The following is a 24,901-nucleotide window of genomic DNA, read 5'->3' as shown; positions in this document are numbered from 1 at the left end:
CTAGGAATTCCTCCTCCTCCAGACCGGAGATCACCACTCTCAGAGACTCCATCTTAAATTTGAACACTCGTAAGTACGGGTTCAACGACTTGAGCTTCAGAATCAGTCTTACCGAACTGTCCGGTTTCGGTACTACAAACAAGTTGGAATAGTACCCCTTGTTTTGCAGCTGAGGTGGAACTGGAACAATGACCTGAGTCTGTACCAGTTTTTGAATGGCGTCTTGTAAAGTTATAATCTTTGAGGTGGGAGCTCCTGGAACTCCAGTCTGTAGCCCTGGGAAATAAGATCTATGATCCAGGGATCCTGACATGAAATTGTCCAGATGTGACTGAAAATTTTTAGCTGGGCTCCCACCTGCCAGTCTTCCAGGCTGAGCCTTGTTCCTGTGAACTGGCAGTTGCTGGTTTGCGTGGTTTACCTCTAGCACCTCTGGTGGCTGAAGAAGAACCTCTGGGTTTGCACCTAAACTTGGCAGTCCGAAAGGACTGTAAATTGGGACCTGAGTAGGCCTTCATAGCTGGGGGAGCTGCAGAAGGAAGGTATGTGGACTGCCCGCAGTAGCTTTGGAGATCATTTGTCTAGTTCATCTCTAAATAAGGCCTCGCCTGTGAAAGGTAAGCCTTCCACGCCATTCCTGGAGTCCGCATCCGCAGTCCACTGGCATAGCCATAGACCCCTGCGTGCAGACACTGCCATAGCCATAGTGTGTGCATTAAGCAAGCCTGTTTCTTTTATGGCTTCCACCATAAAAATTCGCAGAGTCCTGTATATTCTGTAGTTATAAGATAACCTCCTCTTGAGGCAAGGTGTCTAACTCTTCAATCAGGTTACCCGACCATTTGGCAATGGCTCTAGTAATCCACCCACATGCTATAGTGGGACTCTGGGCCACCCCAGCAGCAGTATACAAGAATTTGAGCGTAGTCTCAATTTTATGATCAGCCGAGTCTTTTAGGGAGGCTGCACCCAGGACAGGCAATACAATTTTTCTTGAAAGCCTGGATACTGATGCATCCACTATCGGTGGATTCTTCCATTTTTTCCTATCCTCAGGAGGAAAAGAAAGGATGTTAACATGAAATTTGAAATTTCCTATCAGGACTAACCCACGGTTCTTCAAACAGGGTATTAAGTTCCTTTGACACAGGAAAAGTGACTGAGGATTTCTATTTTATATTAAAATGAGATTCCTCAGTCTCCTCTGTCACCTTATCAGGGATATTTAGAACTTCTCTGATAGCTTCTATTCCCTGCGAAAGAGTGCCCTCCCCCACCTATGAGTCCACCTCACCCTCCTCCATTTCTGACCCCTCCCCTTCCGAGTCAGACTGCAGGATATGGGCCAAAGTGCGTTTTTGCGGACAAATGACAGGGGACTGAGACGCTGGTTTGGGTACCAAGCAGAGCCAGATTAATACCATGGGGGGCCCGGGGCACTTAAGAGAGTGGGGCCCCTAATAGAGAAGGCAGAATATATATTTCTCTATCGTCCTAAGTGGATGCTGGGGTTCCTGAAAGGACCATGGGGAATAGCGGCTCCGCAGGAGACAGGGCACAAAAAAGTAAAGCTTTACTAGGTCAGGTGGTGTGCACTGGCTCCTCCCCCCATGACCCTCCTCCAGACTCCAGTTAGATTTTGTGCCCGAACGAGAAGGGTGCAATCTAGGTGGCTCTCCTAAAGAGCTGCTTAGAGAAAGTTTAGTTTAGGTTTTTTTCTTTACAGTGAGTCCTGCTGGCAACAGGATCACTGCAACGTGGGACTTAGGGGGAAAGTAGTAAACTCACCTGCATGCAGAGTGGATTTGCTGCTTGGCTACTGGACACCATTAGCTCCAGAGGGATCGAACACAGGCCCAGCCGTGGAGTCCGGTCCCGGAGCCGCGCCGCCGACCCCCTTGCAGATGCTGAAGCGTGAAGAGGTCCGGAAACCGGCGGCTGAAGACTCCTCAGTCTTCATAAGGTAGCGCACAGCACTGCAGCTGTGCGCCATTTTCCTCTCAGCACACTTCACTGGGCAGTCACTGAGGGTGCAGAGCGCTGGGGGGGGGCGCTCTGAGAGGCAAATATAAACCTTATACAAGGCTAAAAATACCTCACATATAGCCCATAGGGGCTATATGGAGATATTTAACCCCTGCCTGACTGGAAAAATAGCGGGAGAAGAACCCGCCGAAAAAGGGGCGGGGCCTATCTCCTCAGCACACGGCGCCATTTTCTGTCACAGCTCCGCTGGTCAGAACGGCTCCCAGGTCTCTCCCCTGCACTGCACTACAGAAACAGGGTAAAACAGAGAGGGGGGGCACATTAATGGCTATATATATATATATTAAAGCAGCTATAAGGGAGCACTTAATATAAGGATATCCCTTGTATATATAGCGCTTTGTGGTGTGTGCTGGCAGACTCTCCCTCTGTCTCCCCAAAAGGGCTAGTGGGTCCTGTCTTCATTAGAGCATTCCCTGTGAGTTTGCGGTGTGTGTCGGTACGTGGTGTCGACATGTATGAGGACGATATTGGTGTGGAGGCGGAGCAATTGCCAAATATGCAGATGTCACCCCCCAGGGGGTCGACACCAGAATGGATGCCTTTATTTGTGGAATTACGTGATGGTTTATCTTCCCTTAAACAGTCAGTTGAGGACATGAGGCGGCCGGACAATCAATTAATGCCTGTCCAGGCGCCTCAAACACCGTCAGGGGCTGTAAAACGCCCTTTGCCTCAGTCGGTCGACACAGACCCAGACACGGGCACTGATTCCAGTGACGACGGTAGAAATTCAAACGTATTTTCCAGTAGGGCCACACGTTATATGATTTTGGCAATGAAGGAGACGTTACATTTAGCTGATACTACAGATACCGTAAAACAGGGTATTATGTATGGTGTGAAAAAACTACAAACAGTTTTTCCTGAATCAGAAGAATTAAATGACGTGTGTGATGAAGCGTGGGTTGCTCCTGATAAAAAGTTGATAATTTCAAAAAAGTTATTGGCATTATACCCTTTCCCGCCAGAGGTTAGGGCGCGCTGGGAAACACCCCCTAAGGTGGACAAGGCGCTCACACGCTTATCCAAACAAGTGGCGTTACCCTCTCCTGAGACGGCCGCACTTAAGGATCCATCAGATAGAAAGATGGAAGTTATTCAAAAGAATATATACACACATGCAGGTGTTATACTACGACCAGCTATAGCAACTGCCTGGATGTGCAGTGCTGGAGTAGTTTGGTCAGAATCCCTGATTGAAAATATTGATACCCTAGATAGGGACAATGTTTTACTGTCGTTAGAACAAATAAAGGATGCATTTATCTATATGCGTGATGCACAGAGGGATATTTGCACACTGGCATCTCGGGTGAGTGCTATGTCCATTTCAGCCAGAAGAGCCTTATGGACACGACAGTGGACAGGCGATGCGGATTCAAAACGTCACATGGAGGTTTTGCCGTATAAAGGGGAGGAGTTATTTGGAGTTGGTCTATCAGACTTGGTGGCCACGGCTACTGCCGGGAAATCCACTTTTTTACCTCAAGTCACTCCCCAACAGAGAAAGGCACCGACCTTTCAACCGCAGCCTTTTCGCTCCTACAAAAATAAGAGAGCAAAGGGCTTGTCGTACCTGCCACGAGGCAGAGGAAGAGGGAAGAGACACCAACAGGCAGCTCCTTCCCAGGAACAGAAGCCCTCCCCGGCTCCTGCAAAAACCTCAGCATGACGCTGGGGCCTCTCAAGCGGACTCGGGGACAGTGGGGGGCCGTCTCAAAAATTACAGCGCGCAGTGGGCTCACTCGCAGGTAGACCCCTGGATCCTGCAGATAATATCTCAGGGGTACAGGTTGGAATTAGAGACGGATCCTCCTCATCGTTTCCTGAAGTCTGCCTTACCAACCGTCTCTTCCGAAAGGGAGAGGGTGTTGGAAGCCATTCACAAGCTGTACGCTCAGCAGGTGATAGTCAAAGTACCCCTATTACAACAAGGAAAGGGGTATTATTCCACTCTATTTGTGGTACCGAAGCCGGATGGCTCGGTAAGGCCTATTCTAAATCTGAAGTCCTTGAACCTCTACATAAAAAAGTTCAAGTTCAAGATGGAGTCACTCAGAGCAGTGATAGCGAACCTGGAAGAAGGGGACTTTATGGTATCCTTGGACATCAAGGATGCGTATCTACACGTTCCGATTTACCCCGCACACCAGGGGTACCTCAGGTTCATTGTTCAAAACTGTCACTATCAGTTTCAGACGCTGCCGTTCGGATTGTCCACGGCGCCTCGGGTCTTTACCAAGGTAATGGCCGAGATGATGATTCTTCTTCGAAGAAAAGGCGTATTAGTTATCCCATACTTGGACGATCTCCTAATAAGGGCAAGGTCCAGAGAACAGCTGGAGACAGCTTTAGCACTATCTCAAGAGGTGCTAAGACAACACGGGTGGATTCTGAATATTCCAAAATCCCATTTAATCCCGACAACTCGTCTGCTGTTCCTAGGAATGATTCTGGACACGGTTCAGAAAAAGGTTTTCCTTCCAGAGGAAAAAGCCAAGGAGTTATCCGATCTGGTCAGGAACCTCCTAAAACCAGGAAAAGTGTCAGTACATCAATGCACAAGAGTCCTGGGAAAAATGGTGGCTTCTTACGAAGCAATTCCATTCGGCAGATTCCATGCAAGAATATTCCAAAGGGATCTGTTGGACAAATGGTCAGGGTCGCATCTGCAGATGCACCTGCGAATAACCCTGTCACCAAAGACAAGGGTGTCACTTCTGTGGTGGTTGCAGAAGGCTCACCTATTAGAAGGCCGCAGATTCGGCATTCAGGATTGGATCCTGGTGACCACGGACGCCAGCCTGAGAGGCTGGGGAGCAGTCACACAAGGAAGAAACTTCCAGGGAGTATGGACGAGTCTGGAAAAGTCTCTTCACATAAACATTCTGGAACTAAGAGCAATCTACAATGCTCTAAGCCAGGCGGAACTTCTCCTGCAAGGAAAGCCGGTGTTGATTCAGTCGGACAACATCACGGCGGTCGCCCATGTAAACAGGCAGGGCGGCACAAGAAGCAGGAGTGCAATGGCAGAAGCTGCCAAGATTCTTCGCTGGGCGGAGAATCACGTGATAGCACTGTCAGCAGTGTTCATCCCGGGCGTGGACAACTGGGAAGCAGACTTCCTCAGCAGACACGATCTTCATCCGGGAGAGTGGGGTCTACATCCAGAAGTCTTCAACATGTTAATAGACCGTTGGGAAAGACCAATTGTAGACATGATGGCGTCTCGCCTCAACAAGAAACTGGACAAATATTGCGCCAGGTCAAGAGATCCACAGGCAATAGCTGTGGACGCACTGGTAACTCCTTGGGTGTACCAGTCAGTGTATGTGTTTCCTCCTCTGCCGCTCATACCAAAGGTATTGAAGATCATACGGCAAAGAAGAGTAAGAACAATACTAGTGGTTCCGGATTGGCCGAGAAGGACTTGGTATCCGGAACTTCAAGAGATGCTCACGGACGAACCGTGGCCTCTACCTCTGAGAAGGGACCTGCTACAGCAGGGTCCCTGTCTTTTTCAAGACTTACCGCGGCTGCGTTTGACGGCATGGCGGTTGAACGCCAGATCCTAAAAGGGAAAGGCATTCCAGAAGAAGTCATTCCTACCTTGATTAAGGCACGGAAGGAAGTCACCGTGAAACATTATCACCGCATTTGGCGAAAATATGTAGCGTGGTGCGAGGATCGGAGGGTTCCGACGGAGGAATTCCAACTGGGTCGTTTCCTACATTTCCTGCAATCAGGATTATCTATGGGTCTCAAATTGGGATCCATTAAGGTTCAAATTTCGGCCCTGTCAATATTCTTCCAAAAAGAATTGGCCTCTGTCCCTGAGGTCCAGACTTTTGTCAAGGGAGTACTGCATATACAGCCTCCTGTGGTGCCTCCGGTGGCACCGTGGGATCTAAATGTAGTTTTAGATTTCCTCAAATCCCATTGGTTTGAACCATTGAAAAAGGTGGATTTGAAATATCTCACATTGAAAGTGACTATGTTACTAGCCCTGGCCTCTGCCAGGAGAGTATCTGAATTGGCGGCTTTATCTTATAAAAGTCCTTATCTAATCTTCCATTCGGATAGGGCAGAACTGCGGACTCGTCCGCATTTTCTCCCTAAAAGTGGTATCAGCATTTCATCTGAACCAACCTATTGTGGTGCCTGCGGCCACTAGCGACTTGGAGGACTCCAAGTTGTTGGACGTTGTCAGAGCCTTAAAAATATACATTGCAAGGACGGCTGGAGTCAGAAAATCTGACTCGCTGTTTATATTGTATGCACCCAACAAGTTGGGCGCACCTGCTTCTAAGCAGTCGATTGCTCGTTGGATTTGTAACACAATTCAACTTGCACATTCTGTGGCAGGCCTGCCACAGCCTAAAACTGTAAAAGCCCACTCCACAAGGAAGGTGGGCTCATCTTGGGCGGCTGCCCGAGGGGTCTCGGCATTACAACTCTGCCGAGCAGCTACGTGGTCGGGGGAGAACACGTTTGTAAAATTTTACAAATTTGATACCCTGGCAAAGGAGGACCTGGAGTTCTCTCATTCGGTGCTGCAGAGTCATCCGCACTCTCCCGCCCGTTTGGGAGCTTTGGTATAATCCCCATGGTCCTTTCAGGAACCCCAGCATCCACTTAGGACGATAGAGAAAATAAGAATTTACTTACCGATAATTCTATTTCTCGGAGTCCGTAGTGGATGCTGGGCGCCCATCCCAAGTGCGGATTATCTGCAATACTTGTACATAGTTATTGTTAACTAATTCGGGTTATTGTTAAGGAGCCATCTTTAAGAGGCCCTTTCTGTTGTCATACTGTTAACTGGGTTTGGATCACGAGTTGTACGGTGTGATTGGTGTGGCTGGTATGAGTCTTACCCGGGATTCAAAATGCCTCCCTTATTGTGTATGCTCGTCCGGGCACAGTACCTAACTGGAGTCTGGAGGAGGGTCATGGGGGGAGGAGCCAGTGCACACCACCTGACCTAGTAAAGCTTTACTTTTTTGTGCCCTGTCTCCTGCGGAGCCGCTATTCCCCATGGTCCTTTCAGGAACCCCAGCATCCACTACGGACTCCGAGAAATAGAATTATCGGTAAGTAAATTCTTATTATATATATATATAAAAACAATGTAATGGGCGGCACTGCAATGGATTTTAAGAAATCATACAGCTCACCAAGCCAGCTTCGTTCAACGTTTCAGGTGCCTTTATTTACACCTTTCGTCAGGATACAAAATGACAAAACAAACATACCTTATATAACACCCAGCGTGTATGACACGCCACGCGCCTCTAGCTTCCGGCACCCGGCGCCGACGTCACAAACGCCGTCCCCTACTGTGACGTAGGCGGGATGGTTGTCATAGCACCATGTAGAGCTTCAGACGCATAGCGTCCTGCTCCAGCAAGCCGCTCTAACCACGCCTCATGGGCGGGGCGGTTGTCATAGCGACCTGCTCAACAAACCGCCTGCACGCCGGGCTGTCAGAGCAAGGAGCCCGTGGCATACCCTGTGTGAAAACGCCGCTGTATGCGGCGGATCAATCCCCATGTAGAACTAATGGAACTGAGTGACATCACACTCAGTCCAGGTCGCTCCAATGAGAATAACAACGTGAGAAACTCAAACCCACACCAAACACCAGCACCAGAGGGGACAAGAAGTAGAAATAATTAGATTAGAATGGAAGTCCAATGCAGCTGTGCAAACTATATCAAAGCCTAACCACAACATACAAGGCATGGCATAAATAGGTGGTTGCCATTCGGATATAAATATGGAATCTACAAAAATAATGGATATAGGATCAATTCCATAAACATAGGACCAAGATAATTACATTATCATCTACTGATTGTATAAACCAAGCCACATGGGCATGGTATCTAGGACTAGAAGCCTAAACTTAAAAACAACAATGCAAGGAATTCAAATAATTTAGATAACTAATCCTTATGGCAACCACTAGAGGCCCATAGACACACTGGAGCAAAAGTAAAGGAACAAAGATGCAGATCAATGTGAACAAAATATTCATAGAAAGCAAAGGAGGGAGAGATTTTCATTCAATCCCAATGGGGCGACAGTATTGAACTCGAAGATCCAACTGCAATAATTTCCTATTGCGATCACCTCCCCTAGACATAGGGGGAACATGATCGATAAGTTTATATCGAAGCGCTGCCATCGTATGTCGTGCTTCCCTAAAATGTCTAGCAACGGGCTGTTCAATCTCCTTCCCTTCCAAAGCCTGCCTTATGGCCGACCTGTGTTGCGCTGCTCGTTCTCTGAAGGTACAGGTGGTCTTACCAATATAGGCAAGACCGCAGGGACCAATCTTTGAGGTTACGCAAAACAAGGCGGAGCGGGCAGGGGGAGAGGCAGAGAAAAACGCTAAGACCTAAAAGCGACCTCATCATCAACCTCTCCTCCCACACTTTAACTGCAGAGGAATCCTCATTACTTAACAAGGGGTTATCCTTTGTACCAGTAACCAGGTTTAACCAATTTGATTGGAAGGTGGATTCCTGGAAGCACCAGAGAAACATTAAATTAAAGGAATTTTGTGAGAAAGGCACTTCCGTGGAAGAGGTTGTATCCAGCAAACACTCTATACGGCCAAAATCTATCTTTGAACCTCAAACCCATAATGCAGCCATTAAGAGTTACGCTCGCATGTTGGAAGGTGGTGTCGATCATGAGGCTAGCAAACTTTCCAGAGTTCCTACTAATTTATCTAAAGGGGAGTTTCAAGCGTTGCAAGATCTAAGTAAAAATAGATCTGTAGTTATAAGGGCAGCCGACAAGGGTGGAGCTATAGTGCTACAAGATCTACCAGCATACAATGCTGAGATTTACCGCCAACTAAATGATCAGGCTGTATATTGTAAGTTGGGCTCAGACCCAACGATCAGGTTCAAGCAAGAGATCGATATGATCCTGACGCAAGCTCATCAAGATGCTATCATAGACAAGCAAACCCTGAAAGCACTAACGGTTGACCATCCCATAACACCACTTTTGTATACGCTGCCAAAAGTCCATAAAGATCTGGACGCCCCCCCAGGACGCCCTATAATTTCGGCCCGTGGATCCCTCTTTAGTAACATCTCTAAATACTTGGATAGTTTTCTACAGCCTGTCATTCAAGCGGAACCTACGGTCCTGTTGGACACTACCCAGCTATTACTACTACTACAGAATCTCACGCAGCTTCCAGCAATATGCACACTTGCGAGCGTGGACGTAGTAAGTTTATATACGCACATCCCTCATTCGGAGGGCATTGAGGCCGTGAGGTCACTACTGTCCGGCAATTCCAACTATAAAGGGCCAGACGTGGGATTCTTTCTTGTTTTGCTGGAGAAGACACTCAAACGCAATTTCTTTTACTTTGATGGACATTTTTACCTGCAGCGGCTCGGTTGCGCTATGGGGAGTAATGTAGCCCCGGCCTTTGCAAATGCCTATATGCTGAATATAGAGAAGCGGCTATTTCTACAAAATCCATCTTTTGCAGAGGGACTAATTCTTTTTACACGCTACATAGATGACCTGCTGCTAATCTGGGCTGGCACTCCTGAAGAATTCAAGGACCGGATGCAGGCTATTAACCATCTGGATGCCAACATTAAATTCACGTTTGAATGTAGCGCTGACGTTATTCACTATCTGGACGTGCAGATTACGAGACATGAGAACCATCTACAGACATCAGTGTATCATAAATCCACGGATAAAAATACGTTACTGCATGCCAATAGCTTTCACCCTATGGCTATGAAGAAGGGTTTACCCTTTTCACAATTTCTTCGTGCAAGACGTATCATCAGTAATCAGGATGATTGTGAGTTGGAATTGGACAGAATGATTGGGAAATACCTTGAGAGAGGGTACCCAATGAAGGATCTTGAAAGTGCCAAAAGAAAAGCATTAGCACTTCCACGTACACAATGTCTGCAGCGGAAAGAAAAAACTTCAGAGAAGGTAATTCCGTTAATTACCACCTTCAACACTGCAAGCACAATAGTGAGGAAGAAGGTTAGAAAATTGTGGCCAATCATTAAGACGGATAAATCTTTGCCATCCCTTAATCAATACAGGGTGTTGAATTGTCATCGGAGGGGACGTAACCTCAAAGATTGGTTGGTTCACAATGATACTACGGCTGAGAAAATGGAACTACGTTCACACTTCCTTACTAAAAACCCTGGTTCATATAGATGTTTAGGTTGCACTACATGCAGGTACCTTGAAGTAGGTCCAGTAGTGCTACATCCGCACTCAGGAAAGAAAATTCCCATCAAGCATGTTTTAACCTGCACGTCTAAATTCGTGATCTACATTATCAAATGTCCCTGCGGTCTTGCCTATATTGGTAAGACCACCTGTACCTTCAGAGAACGAGCAGCGCAACACAGGTCGGCCATAAGGCAGGCTTTGGAAGGGAAGGAGATTGAACAGCCCGTTGCTAGACATTTTAGGGAAGCACGACATACGATGGCAGCGCTTCGATATAAACTTATCGATCATGTTCCCCCTATGTCTAGGGGAGGTGATCGCAATAGGAAATTATTGCAGTTGGATCTTCGAGTTCAATACTGTCGCCCCATTGGGATTGAATGAAAATCTCTCCCTCCTTTGCTTTCTATGAATATTTTGTTCACATTGATCTGCATCTTTGTTCCTTTACTTTTGCTCCAGTGTGTCTATGGGCCTCTAGTGGTTGCCATAAGGATTAGTTATCTAAATTATTTGAATTCCTTGCATTGTTGTTTTTAAGTTTAGGCTTCTAGTCCTAGATACCATGCCCATGTGGCTTGGTTTATACAATCAGTAGATGATAATGTAATTATCTTGGTCCTATGTTTATGGAATTGATCCTATATCCATTATTTTTGTAGATTCCATATTTATATCCGAATGGCAACCACCTATTTATGCCATGCCTTGTATGTTGTGGTTAGGCTTTGATATAGTTTGCACAGCTGCATTGGACTTCCATTCTAATCTAATTATTTCTACTTCTTGTCCCCTCTGGTGCTGGTGTTTGGTGTGGGTTTGAGTTTCTCACGTTGTTATTCTCATTGGAGCGACCTGGACTGAGTGTGATGTCACTCAGTTCCATTAGTTCTACATGGGGATTGATCCGCCGCATACAGCGGCGTTTTCACACAGGGTATGCCACGGGCTCCTTGCTCTGACAGCCCGGCGTGCAGGCGGTTTGTTGAACAGGTCGCTATGACAACCGCCCCGCCCATGAGGCATGGTTAGAGCGGCTTGCTGGAGAAGGACGCTATGCGCCTGAAGCTCTACATGGTGTTATGACAACCATCCCGCCTACGTCACAGTAGGGGACGGCGTTTGTGACGTCGGCGCCGGAAGCTAGAGGCGCGTGGCGTGTCATACACGCTGGGTGTTATATAAGGTATGTTTGTTTTGTCATTTTGTATCCTGACGAAAGGTGTAAATAAAGGCACCTGAAACGTTGAACGAAGCTGTCTTGGTGAGCTGTATGATTTCTTAAAATCCATTGGAGTGCCGCCCATTACATTGTTTTTGTTTGCTGGGCCTTGTGGTGCCATGGGAAGGCACCCGGGTATTTGTCCTTTGCTGTAGGAGTGCCGGTCACAGCTGTTGATATATATATATATATATATATATATATATATATATATATATATATATATATATATATATATATATATTTATATTATATTTGCCTCCCCAAGCAGCACACGGCGGACCTCCTGCCCTGCACTCCTGTCCCCTCTGCAGCAGCGGGCGCACAGACGGGACAGCTGAGCTGACCGACGGCTCAGCTGTCCAATAAAGTATGAATGAAGCAGCCTGCCGCTCAGTCATTGGCTGGGCACGCAGGCTGTTTCATTGATACATTATTGGACAGCTGAGCCAGAGGCAAACGCAGGATTTTTGCAGGGGGATTTCCAAAATAATAATAATTTTATATATATATATATATATATATATATATATATATATATATATATATATATATATATAATTAATGTGTGTGTGTACCCTGAAGAAGGGTGTTAATCGATGGATGATTCACAGACAGAGGAGTGCCATCATTGATTTTTTTATATACAGTGTATATATATATATATATATATATATATATATATATATAAAAAATACAGCTATATAGATATGGCACACATGTATGTCTGACACACACGCATACAGCTGTATATTTAGCACACATGTATGTTATAAACACACACACAGCAATATATGGCACAAATGTATGTCACACACACAACGCAGTTACAGTATATAGCACACATGTATGACACACACACACAACGCAGTTACAGTATATAGCACACATGTATGACACACACACACAACGCAGTTACAGTATATAGCACACATGTATGACACACACACACACAACGCAGTTACAGTATATAGCACACATGTATGACACACACAACGCAGTTACAGTATATAGCACACATGTATGACACACACACAACGCAGTTACAGTATATAGCACACATGTATGACACACACACACACACAACGCAGTTACAGTATATAGCACACATGTATGACACACACACACAACGCAGTTACAGTATATAGCACACATGTATGACACACACAACGCAGTTACAGTATATAGCACACATGTATGACACACACAATGCAGTTACAGTATATAGCACACATGTATGACACACACACACCACAGTTACAGTATATAGCACACATGCATGTCAAACACACACACACACACACACACACACACACACACACACACAGTATATAGCACACATGCATGTCTCACTCACACACACAGTTACAGTAAATAGCACATTTACACTGTCACACACACACACCTTTTTCACAATAAAATAAAACAGCCATGTAAAGCAAGAAAATAGTAAATAAGCACCCATTATTTATAAAAGCCCCCCCCCCCCCATATACCCAGGAATGCGAGTCAGAGTCACACACACTCCTGCAGATGGGATTACGGAGTACTGACCCAGCCATCATCAAAGTCACCCACACATCGCTCTTCCAGCCTAGCTCCCCCGAAAGAGACACAAAACTTTTGGCTTCTGCAGTCCGTGCCACTCCGTGGAGCCTCACATCCGTACAGCCTAACCAGCTCTCCCCAAGGGAACTTCCTGAGAGGAGCTCCCTCTACTGGTCATTCAGGCAGCCTCCCGCGTTCAGAAAATATGTGGAGACAGCTGCCGCGTTCTACACACACCCTGCGGAGCTCCTCCATCTCCATAAAAAAAAAAAAATGTATCGGTAAGTTGTGCGATAGATCAGTGGGCTGGGGGGGTTTCCAGGTACTCTGAAACCCCCCCTGCGTGCACGTATGAGCTGAGCCGTCGCTCAGCTGTCCTGTCTGTGCGCAGCTGCTGCAGTGAGGACGGGAGCCGGGGAGCACAGCACCGCAGATCGGATCGGAAGAGAGATCTGATCTGCGGTGTGGCAGGGGGCCCTTTTGGAAAGGGGGGCCCAGGGGGTACGTATCCCCCGGGCCCCCCCCCCCCCCCCTTAATCCAGCTCTGGTACCAAGTCTCTTTTCATAAATTCGGTCATAGATTGTCTTAAGTATTGCGTCTCTTTCTCTGTCTGAGATAATTTAGTAGGGATTGTAGAAATCATTCCCCCTAATGGAGTTCAGCCATGCTGGTTCTGCCCCACTAGCCTGGGAAGGGACACTACATTGAGTACACACTAGTGAACCCCCTGGGGAAGAGGAACACTGCCTTACATGAAACACACTCTTTGCTTGACATACTGTATAGTGACAGCACACACACAGGAAAAGGTTAAATGCACAATTAACCCACAAAAAGCCCTTCCAGGGAGACACAGAGCGAGTATGGAACCAGCACACGGTACCCTTAACGCTACTGCCAAGCTTAGCCGGTTCACAGACTAAGTACCTAGATTGGGAATTTAGTACACTAATAAGCACTCCTCACCTGCTATGACCCCCTGGTACTGCTGAGGTAATCTGGAGTCTCTCCGGAGGAGCTGCGCGTCCCTATGAGTCAGCGTCTGTCAGCTGCAGATGGAAAATGGCGCCGGTGAGCTGCTGGATCCACTCATAGTGAAGCGCTGCCCCTTCAATGGTGCTGTCTTCCTGCTCTTTTTTTATACTGGCTGTATAAAATGGAGACAGACTCCTTTGATGGCTTTGTTGTCAGTCTGGGTACTGTGTCCACTGTTCAGCGTCTGTGTCCTTACACAGCGGGAGACACAGTCCACCCCGTTTAGAAGCTGTGCGTCTCTGTACCCTCATGCTGCCATAATGGCCGGCGACCCACTAACCAGGACGCCGGCTTAGTACTCACCACTCTTCTTTCTTCTGGCTCTGTTAGGGGTGGCGGCGTGCTGTGGGAATGTACGCTCGCTGTGGTGGCGCTTGTGAATAGTTCCCTCAGGAGCTAGTGTCCTGTCAGCGGGAACGGGATCATTAACCCTGAGAGAGGTTGGGCCGTTTTCCCCCCCTAAGTCCCACGAAGCAGGCAGGCTGGTGCCATTCAATCCTGCCTGAAAACAACAAACAGAAAATAAATGCAGAAAACTCTTCAGGAGCTTCCAGAAACATGACCGGCTCCTCAGGGCACATTTTCTAAACCAAGTCTGTTAGGAGGGGCATAGAGGGACGAGCCAGCGCACACTATCAATTTCTTAAAGTGCCCATGGCTCCTAGTGGATCAGTCTATACCCCATGGTACTAAATGGATTCCCAGTATCCCCTAGGACGTAAGAGAAAATACATTTTTATAGCTCCCAGATATTGCCCCCACTTTCTGGCTACACAGAATGCCCCCATAGTAACAAACGTGTGAGAGAATGTATTCAGTTAGTGCAGTTTCTTTGACTAGTCGAAAAAAAATAAGATTTTACTTACCGATAAATCTATTTCTCGTAGTCCGTAGTGGATGCTGGGGACTCCGTCAGGACCATGGGGATTAGCGGCTCCGCAGGAGACAGGGCACAAAAATAAAGCTTTAGGATCAGGTGGTGTGCACTGGCTCCTCCCCCTATGACCCTCCTCCAAGCCTCAGTTAGGATACTGTGCCCGGACGAGCGTACACAATAAGGAAGGATTTTGAATCCCGGATAAGACTCATACCAGCCACACCAATCACACCGTACAACTTGTGATCTGAACCCAGTTAACAGTATGACAAACGTAGGAGCCTCTGAACAGACGGCTCACAACAATAACAACCCGATTTTTTTGTAACAATAACTATGTACAAGTATTGCAGACAATCCGCACTTGGGATGGGCGCCCAGCATCCACTACGGACTACGAGAAATAGATTTATCGGTAAGTAAAATCTTATTTTCTCTGACGTCCTAGTGGATGCTGGGGACTCCGTCAGGACCATGGGGATTATACCAAAGCTCCCAAACGGGCGGGAGAGTGCGGATGACTCTGCAGCACAGAGTGAGAGAACTCCAGGTCCTCCTCAGCCAGGGTGTGCCCCTGACCAAGTAGCAGCTCGGCAAAGTTGTAAAGCCGAGACCCCTCGGGCAGCCGCCCAAGATGAGCCCACCTTCCTTGTGGAATGGGCATTTACATATTTTGGCTGTGGCAGGCCTGCCACAGAATGTGCAAGCTGAATTGTACTACACATCCAACTAGCAATCGTCTGCTTAGAAGCAAGAGCACCCAGTTTGTTGGGTGCATACAGGATAACAGCAAGTCAGTTTTCCTGACTCCATCCGTCCTGGAAACCTATATTTTCAGGGCCCTGACAACATCTAGCAACTTGGAGTCCTCCAAGTCCCTAGTAGCCGCAGGTACCACAATAAGCTGGTTCAGGTGAAACGCTGACACCACCTTAGGGAGAAACTGGGGACGAGTCCGCAGCTCTGCCCTGTCCGAATGGACAAACAGATATGGGCCTTTGTGAGACAAAGCCGCCAATTCTGACACTCGCCTGGCCGAGGCCAGGGCCAACATCATGGTCACTTTCCATGTGAAATATTTCAAATCCACAGATTTGAGCAGTTTAAACCAATGTGATTTGAGGAATCCCAGAACTACGTTGAGATCCCACAGTGCCACTGGAGGCACAAAAGGGGGTTGTATATGCAGTACTCCCTTGACAAACTTCTGGACTTCAGGAACTGAAGCCAATTCTTTCTGGAAGAAAATCGACAGGGCCGAAATTTGAACCTTAATGGACCCCAATTTGAGGCCCATAGACACTCCTGTTTGCAGGAAATGCAGGAATCGACCGAGTTGAAATTTCTTCGTGGGGCCTTCCTGGCCTCACACCACGCAACATATTTTTGCCACCTGTGGTGATAATGTTGTGCGGTCACCTCCTTCCTGGCTTTGACCAGGGTAGGAATGACCTCTTCCGGAATGCCTTTTTCCCTTAGGATCCGGCGTTCAACCGCCATGCCGTCAAACGCAGCCGCGGTAAGTCTTGGAACAGACATGGTACTTGCTGAAGCAAGTCCCTTCTTAGCGGCAGAGGCCATGGGTCCTCTGTGAGCATCTCTTGAAGTTCCGGGTACCAAGTCCTTCTTGGCCAATCCGGAGCCACGAGTATAGTTCTTACTCCTCTACGTCTTATAATTCTCAGTACCTTAGGTATGAGAAGCAGAGGAGGGAACACATACACCGACTGGTACACCCACGGTGTTACCAGAACGTCCACAGCTATTGCCTGAGGGTCTCTTGACCTGGCGCAATACCTGTCCAGTTTTTTGTTCAGGCGGGACGCCATCATGTCCACCTTTGGTCTTTCCCAACGGTTCACAATCATGTGGAAGACTTCCCGATGAAGTCCCCACTCTCCCGGGTGGAAGTCGTGCTGAGGAAGTCTGCTTCCCAGTTGTCCACTCCCGGAATGAACACTGCTGACAGTGCTAACACATGATTTTCCGCCCAGCGAAGAATCCTTGCAGTTTCTGCCATTGCCCTCCTGCTTCTTGTGCCGCCCAGTCTGTTAACGTGGGCGATTGCCGTGATGTTGTCCCACTGGATCAATACCGGCTGACCTTGAAGCAGAGGTCTTGCTAAGCTTAGAGCATTGTAAATTGCTCTTAGCTCCAGTATATTTATGTGGAGAGAAGTCTCCAGACTTGATCACACTCCCTGGAAATTTTTTCCTTGTGTGACTGCTCCCCAGCCGTTCAGGCTGGCATCCGTGGTCACCAGGACCCAGTCCTGAATGCCGAATCTGTGGCCCTTTAGTAGATGAGCACTCTGCAGCCACCACAGAAGAGACACCCTTGTCCTTGGAGACAGGGTTATCCGCTGATGCATCTGAAGATGCGATCCGGACCATTTTTCCAGCAGATCCCACTGAAAAGTTCTTGCGTGAAATCTGCCGAATGGAATCGCTTCGTAAGAAGCCACCATTTTTCCCAGGACCCTTGTGCAATGATGCACTGACACTTTTCCTGGTTTTAGGAGGTTCCTGACTAGCTCGGATAACTCCCTGGCTTTCTCCTCCGGGAGAAACACCTTTTTCTGGACTGTGTCCAGAATCATCCCTAGGAACAGCAGACGTGTCGTCGGAGACAGCTGCGATTTTGGAATATTTAGAATCCACCCGTGCTGTCGTAGAACTACTTGAGATAGTGCTACTCCGACCTCCAACTGTTCTCTGGACCTTGCCCTTATCAGGAGATCGTCCAAGTAAGGGATAATTAAGACGCCTTTTCTTTGAAGAATCATCATCATTTCGGCCATTACCTTGGTAAAGACCCGGGGTGCCGTGGACAATCCAAACGGCAGCGTCTGAAACTGATAGTGACAGTTTTGTACCACGAACCTGAGGTACCCTTGGTGAGAAGGGCAAATTTGGACATGGAGGTAAGCATCCTTGATGTTCAGGGACACCATATAGTCCCCTTCTTCCTGGTTCGCTATCACTGCTCTGAGTGACTCCATCTTGATTTGAACCTTTGTATGTAAGTGTTCAAATATTTCAGATTTAGAATAGGTCTCACCGAGCCGTCTGGCTTCAGTACCACAATATAGTGTGGAATAATACCCCTTTCCTTGTTGTAGGAGGGGTACTTTGATTATCACCTGCTGGGAATACAGCTTGTGAATTGTTTCCAATACTGCCTCCCTGTCGGAGGGAGACGTTGGTAAAGCAGACTTCAGGAACCTGCGAGGGGTAGACGTCTCGAACTTCCAATCTGTACCCCTGGGATACTACTTGTAGGATCCAGGGGTCCACTTGCGAGTGAGCCCACTGCGCGCTGAAACTCTTGAGACGACCCCCCACCGCAGCTGAGTCCGCTTGTACGGCCCCAGCGTCATGCTGAGGACTTGGCAAAAGCGGTGGAGGGCTTCTGTTCCTGGGAATGGGCTGCCTGCTGCAGTCTTCTTCCCTTTCCTCTATCCCTGGGCAGATATGACTGGCCTTTTGCCTGCTTGCCCTTATGGGGACGAAAGGACTGAGGCTGAAAAGACGGTGTCTTTTTCTGCTGAGATGTGACTTGGGGTTAAAAAGGTGGATTTTCCAGCTGTTGCCGTGGCCACCAGGTCCGATGGACCGACCCCAAATAACTCCTCCCCTTTATACGGCAATACTTCCATGTGCCGTTTGGAATCTGAATCACCTGACCACTGTCGTGTCCATAAACATCTTCTGGCAGATATGGACATCGCACTTACTCTTGATGCCAGAGTGCAAATATCCCTCTGTGCATCTCGCATATATAGAAATGCATCCTTTAAATGCTCTATAGTCAATAAAATACTGTCCCTGTCAAGGGTATCAATATTTTCAGTCAGGGAATCCGACCAAGCCACCCCAGCGCTGCACATCCAGGCTGAGGCGATCGCTGGTCGCAGTATAACACCAGTATGTGTGTATATACTTTTTAGGATATTTTCCAGCCTCCTATCAGCTGGCTCCTTGAGGGCGGCCGTATCTGGAGACGGTAACGCCACTTGTTTTGATAAGCGTGTGAGCGCCTTATCCACCCTAAGGGGTGTTTCCCAACGCGCCCTAACTTCTGGCGGGAAAGGGTATAACGCCAATAATTTTCTATCGGGGAAAACCCACGCATCATCACACACTTCATTTAATTTATCTGATTCAGGAAAAACTACAGGTAGTTTTTTCACACCCCACATAATACCCTCTTTTGTGGTACTTGTAGTATCAGAAATATGTAACACCTCCTTCATTGCCCTTAACATGTAACGTGTGGCCCAAATGGAAAATACGTTTGTTTCTTCACCGTCGACACTGGAGTCAGTGTCCGTGTCTGTGTCGACCGACTGAGGTAAATGGGCGTTTTAAAGCCCCTGACGGTGTTTGAGACGCCTGGACAGGTACTAATTGGTTTGCCGGCCGTCTCATGTCGTCAACCGACCTTGCAGCGTGTTGACATTATCACGTAATTCCCTAAATAAGCCATCCATTCCGGTGTCGACTCCCTAGAGAGTGACATCACCATTACAGGCAATTGCTCCGCCTCCTCACCAACATCGTCCTCATACATGTCGACACACACGTACCGACACACAGCACACACACAGGGAATGCTCTGATAGAGGACAGGACCCCACTAGCCCTTTGGGGAGACAGAGGGAGAGTTTGCCAGCACACACCAAAACGCTATAATTATACAGGGACAACCTTTATATAAGTGTTTTTCCCTTATAGCATCTTAATATATATAATCATATCGCCAAATAAGTGCCCCCCCTCTCTGTTTTAACCCTGTTTCTGTAGTGCAGTGCAGGGGAGAGCCTGGGAGCCTTCCCACCAGCATTTCTGTGAGGGAAAATGGCGCTGTGTGCTGAGGAGAATAGGCTCCGCCCCCTTTTCGGCGGGCTTCTTCTCCCGTTTTTCTGAGACCTGGCAGGGGTTAAATACATCCATATAGCCCCAGGGGCTATATGTGATGTATTTTTTAGCCAGAACAAGGTAATCTCATTGCTGCCCAGGGCGCCCCCCGCAGCGCCCTGCACCCTCCGTGACCACTGGTGTGAAGTGTGTGACAACAATGGCGCACAGCTGCAGTGCTGTGCGCTACCTCATGAAGACTGAAAAGTCTTCTGCCGCCGGTTTCTGGACCTCTTCACTTTTCGGCATCTGCAAGGGGGTCGGCGGCGCGGCTCCGGGACCGGACTCCATGGCTGGGCCTGTGTTCGATCCCTCTGGAGCTAATGGTGTCCAGTAGCCTAAGAAGCCAATCCATCCTGCACGCAGGTGAGTTCACTTCTTCTCCCCTAAGTCCCTCGTTGCAGTGAGCCTGTTGCCAGCAGGACTCACTGTAAAATAAAAAACCTAAAAACTTTTTCTAAGCAGCTCTTTAGGAGAGCCACCTAGATTGCACCCTGCTCGGACGGGCACAAAAACCTAACTGAGGCTTGGAGGAGGGTCATAGGGGGAGGAGCCAGTGCACACCACCTGATCCTAAAGCTTTATTTTTGTGCCCTGTCTCCTGCGGAGCCGCTAATCCCCATGGTCCTGACGGAGTCCCCAGCATCCACTAGGACGTCAGAGAAAACTTCATTTTCCGCCCGTTTGTAGGATGGCCTTTGCATAGGTCGAATATGAATTCATTCAGATTTTTCGACTTGTCCGCCTGGGCAAAAACCACGTGGAACGACAAATTCACCGCCGATCCACGTGTTTTGTTGAATTTGCTGGCGTTTTACAGTTTTTTGGTCCGTTTTCACCCATGCTGATTCGACAAAAAAAAAAAAGAAAAAAAGATTTGAAATGGCATTACAAAAATGGAGCAAAAAAACTGTCAAACGCCCACTATTGAATACCACACTGTCGAATTAGTGCAGGTTTTCCAACTGTCAGAAAACTCTGCACTAATTTAATATCCCCCTAAGTCTATAAGCTTGTGCTTTGACTGGTTGTGTAGTGGCATTTAGGGGAGGCTATGAGTGTGATATTTTGTTTATATGCTAACTTTTTAATTTACTGTTGAATAAAACACCTGTTTACCAGTGCCGTCCGGAGAGATTTCTGTATGTAGATATTTGAGGGTTAGGCATACCCTTGGTGGCCGCTGCTTGGTGATTACTTTTGATTGGACCTCATCACCAGGTTCTGTTTTTGTTTGGTTATTCGTGACTGTAAGATATGTACAAAAGGGAAGTGATAGTAAGGGTTTTTAGAAGTGTGATTTGAACGCTGGAAAGAATGGGAAGCCAGAGAAGGGATTCACAGAGAAGGGAAAGGGTTGTAGATGGGAAAAGTGAATGAGGAGATTACAGTAGTCAAGGTAAGATATAATGAGCGAGTAGATCAGGGTTTTGGTGTTTATATTAGAGCAGCAGGGCCTGGAAGCCAATGGTCAAGTCAGATATGACCTCAAGACAGCAGGCATAGGAGAGCATGTCGTCAACAATGTGGAAGATATGGTGTGAGGGACATCAGTAAAGGGAAGTAAGTCTAATGTGAGATCATTAAGTTTGAGGTCAAGAGAGCATAAGGTTTTAGGGAAGACAGTGGTTGAAAATGGTGAGGAAGTCAGAGTATGAGAAGTCTTTTGCTTAGCTAAAAGCAGGCAACTGATCAGTTTGCAGAGGGGTAAAAGAGCCTTTCATGAATTTTGAAGGTAAAACAGTGTGGATGTATTTGTATGGGTGGGAGATGGGGGGAGTTAATTAGAATGATAGAAAGGGGGGGGGGGGGTTTATGTACATAAGTGTGTACTACGCACAGTCATAAGGCAGCATCAATTCTGAGTGCCAGTCTGGCTTGTAGGAATGGTGTGTGGAAGAGGAGAGACACGAGTACGTGCTGACACTGTGCTACCTGTCTTACAGCAGCAGCTCTGGATAAAACAGGAGTACTGGAATCTGCTGCACTGGGATTCAAGACTCTACTTCAGGTCTTTGGCATTCAAGGGTCCATTGAGAATATCATTCAATCATTTTGCCTAACAAAAGCCAGTGACTAAGGAAGGAACTACAATACGGAGCAATGAATAAGTAACATCTTCCACTTCTGAAATTGCAATATTTTTATTGAATATAAACCTTGTAGTTGTTTTGGATTTACAAACCATATACATAAGACATGCTGTATGTACAGTAAACATGGCACATTATATATAATTTATCATAACATGGAAAATAAATAAACCATTAAAACTAAATGAGAGATCCAGAAAAAGCAACCCCTACTGTATGTACTGTTTGCATGGTTCAGATGTGCAAAGTGGGACAGGTAAAATCTAAATGCATTCCCTGGTAACTAATGACATATCAAGTCAGTTTTACACGGAGAGATTGGGTTAAGCTACATAGAACCTCATTATGGAGAGATGTTTAAAAACAGTGAACAGTTACTGAATATAGGGCTTGTCTGTAGAGATGTAACGGAGCAAATACAACAGCTTAAAAATGAATTTCTACCTAGGGCTTTTTGGAATACTTTGTAGAGTAGACAAAGTAAAGATGAATTGGCCTTCCCATGCTATTTAGTTACAAAAGCATTGCTAATCATTTTGAAGGATATCCTCACAACATGCGATTCGGTTCTATCGTTAAAATATGATGGTTGTTCAAGAACTTAACGACCGCTAAAACCAAATGGCATGTTGTGAGGATATGCTTCACCGTGTTCCGGCAAAAGCCGTTCTGCTCACTTTCAGTAATTGAATACAAATGTGAATAAGGGCCACCATCTGGACGATATCATATTCAGCACCAACTGGAAATAAACTGTATTCCATGCACTTCTAGATTATGTACTAAACTATTTGAAGAGCATTTACCATGCCTTTTTTGTTAACCTTTAAAAATCTGAGGTGTGTGTGTGTATATTATATATATATATATATATATATATATATATATATATATATATATATATATATATATATATACACATACACACACACACACATACATACATACATGCATAATTTAGCCATTTACAAGTTAAGTTTGAGTTTTGTTGCGACTGCACAAATTGAATTAATGAAGCATGAGGGCCAAATGACTGGATGACACCTGCAAAATCTGCAGGGGAGACACACCTTGGGCCACAGCAGTGACCTGTCAGATGCACTAACAGGTCTGAAGCCAACAATACAACAAAGTCCAGTAGTAAAATAGTAATAGTATCACTTGAGGCCAGTACTGACCGGGAGATTTCCCCAGAGATGTGTGCTGAACGATCTATCAGTGACCGCTCGGCACACATCTCTCCCCTTGCTCAGCACAGCGCGATGTGTGCTGAGGGAGGAGGGGACGCTCATTTTACCCAGGCGGTGAAATGAGCAACGTGTGCTAGGTTGTGCCTGCATGCAGGCCAATCTAGCACGGGCGATAGCAACGTGGGGGTCACGCATCGCCATGGGGCATACACATGGAGAGATCCGTGCTTTCCTTTTAAGCAATCTAGTAAGATTGCTTAGAATTTAAGCTTGGATCTCTCCTTGGATCTCTAGGGCCATACAGACTCATTTCAAGTAGGACATTTAGAGTTCAGAATTGGTTAATATTCAGCCGACTCTTGTAAGACAAATTATTCAGACAGATCCTTAAGCTGTATATAGTTTAGCTCTAGTTAAAGAGAACATATCCCATTGGTCTTATTAATGGCTCACACATTGCCAATAGCCAGTGTACAATGTCACCAGTTCTCCAATTCCTCATTTTACAGGAAAAAATTAATATTTATTTATTAACTGTTTCTTATATAGCGCAGCATATTCCGTTGCGCTGTACAATTGGAACAGTAGGAAAAGCTTAATATATAAAAGTGTTGATCTTTGTGCTGCTGGGCTGGGGACATATTTGGCATAGGAGAGAACATAAGTAGAGAGTTATGATGTCCCGGAATACTCCCCTTATTGTCCAGTCTGATCACGGCTGAAAGGCATACGTACTGTAATGTGTAATAAGCGGCACACTATAGAGTTTGCGTTTTTAACAATATGGTTGAAGATTTTAAATACATCCATGTTCTGCATGTACTAAAAGGACATCTCCTCCTGAAATGAGTGGTTCTTTATTTAAAGTATCATTTCTTCCCAACATTTGCGAGCAGCGCTGCCAACTATACATACTGTATTTATGAAAGTGTTTCCTAGAACAGGAGCGATTGGACGTATTTACATTTTCTGTGCAGCCCGAGTACATAACCTGCTCTTAGCCAGACTAGAGCCTGTCTGCACTGTGATTCAATGGACTCAAATGCATAACCATAATACTGTAACAAAATATATCTAGCGTACTGTATATACATTTCTCAGACAGTGTGGCCATAGCTTCATGCTATACTAGATGCAGCTGCGACCCCACGTTCTATGGAGTCTATTCTTCTACTGAAGGAATCATTGCACGAGGCCTTTCTCATACAGAGCAATGAGGTCTCTGCTATGTTCAAAGGGCTGATGCAACACAATCCTAGCATAAAACAGACACAGGCCTGGTTCAGAACTGCATGCAATGTTGATATTCATGTGCGCAAAAAATCCGTGAACCCTGCGGCATATGCACAAAGGCCCGGCTTATGTCCAATCAGTGGAATGATTTCCTTCTGTGCATGCATCTAGATAACGTGTGCGCAGACAGAGTTGCTTTTGAGGTGCATGGGGGGACACAGTCAGAAAGGTGTTGAAAATGTAGTGGGCTTTCCTGGGGCTTGTTGGGAGGGGGCTTAACACAGGCACAGAGATGGCTCATCTTATACCCATCTGCCATAGTGTTTGTGTACACAAACACTTAACTGCTCACATAGGGTGACTAGACTCGGACCCAAGTTTCCATGATGTGACTAAGGATGCACCAATCGGTATTACAGCGTGTACAGACGCTGACAGTGGGCATCTCAGTACTTGCACAGATGTACACTTCATAGCGCCATTTGCATAA

The 24,901-nt window shown here is 46.6% G+C and overlaps 1 protein-coding gene across 4 annotated transcripts in view; it reads left to right on the top strand.

Moving 5' to 3' along the window:
- CENPP (centromere protein P) overlaps nt 1–22,178 on the top strand; it is a 748,246-nt gene extending 726,068 nt beyond the window's left edge. For 3 of the 4 annotated variants that reach the window (XM_063940717.1, XM_063940716.1, XM_063940718.1), the window contains exon 9: nt 21,842–22,178. In XM_063940717.1, coding sequence (XP_063796787.1) covers nt 21,842–21,975 — 134 coding nt within the window. In that variant the 3' untranslated portion in view covers nt 21,976–22,178. The remainder of the gene's footprint in view (nt 1–21,841) is intronic. The other variant, XM_063940719.1, reaches the window with a different exon arrangement.
- Nucleotides 22,179–24,901: the final 2,723 nt, after the last annotated feature.

The sequence above is a fragment of the Pseudophryne corroboree genome, chromosome 9 (genome assembly GCF_028390025.1).
Source record: "Pseudophryne corroboree isolate aPseCor3 chromosome 9, aPseCor3.hap2, whole genome shotgun sequence".
Lineage (NCBI taxonomy): Eukaryota > Metazoa > Chordata > Amphibia > Anura > Myobatrachidae > Pseudophryne > Pseudophryne corroboree.
Note: the sequence above shows the minus strand (reverse complement) of the source record. Positions and strands in the feature narration are given on the sequence as shown.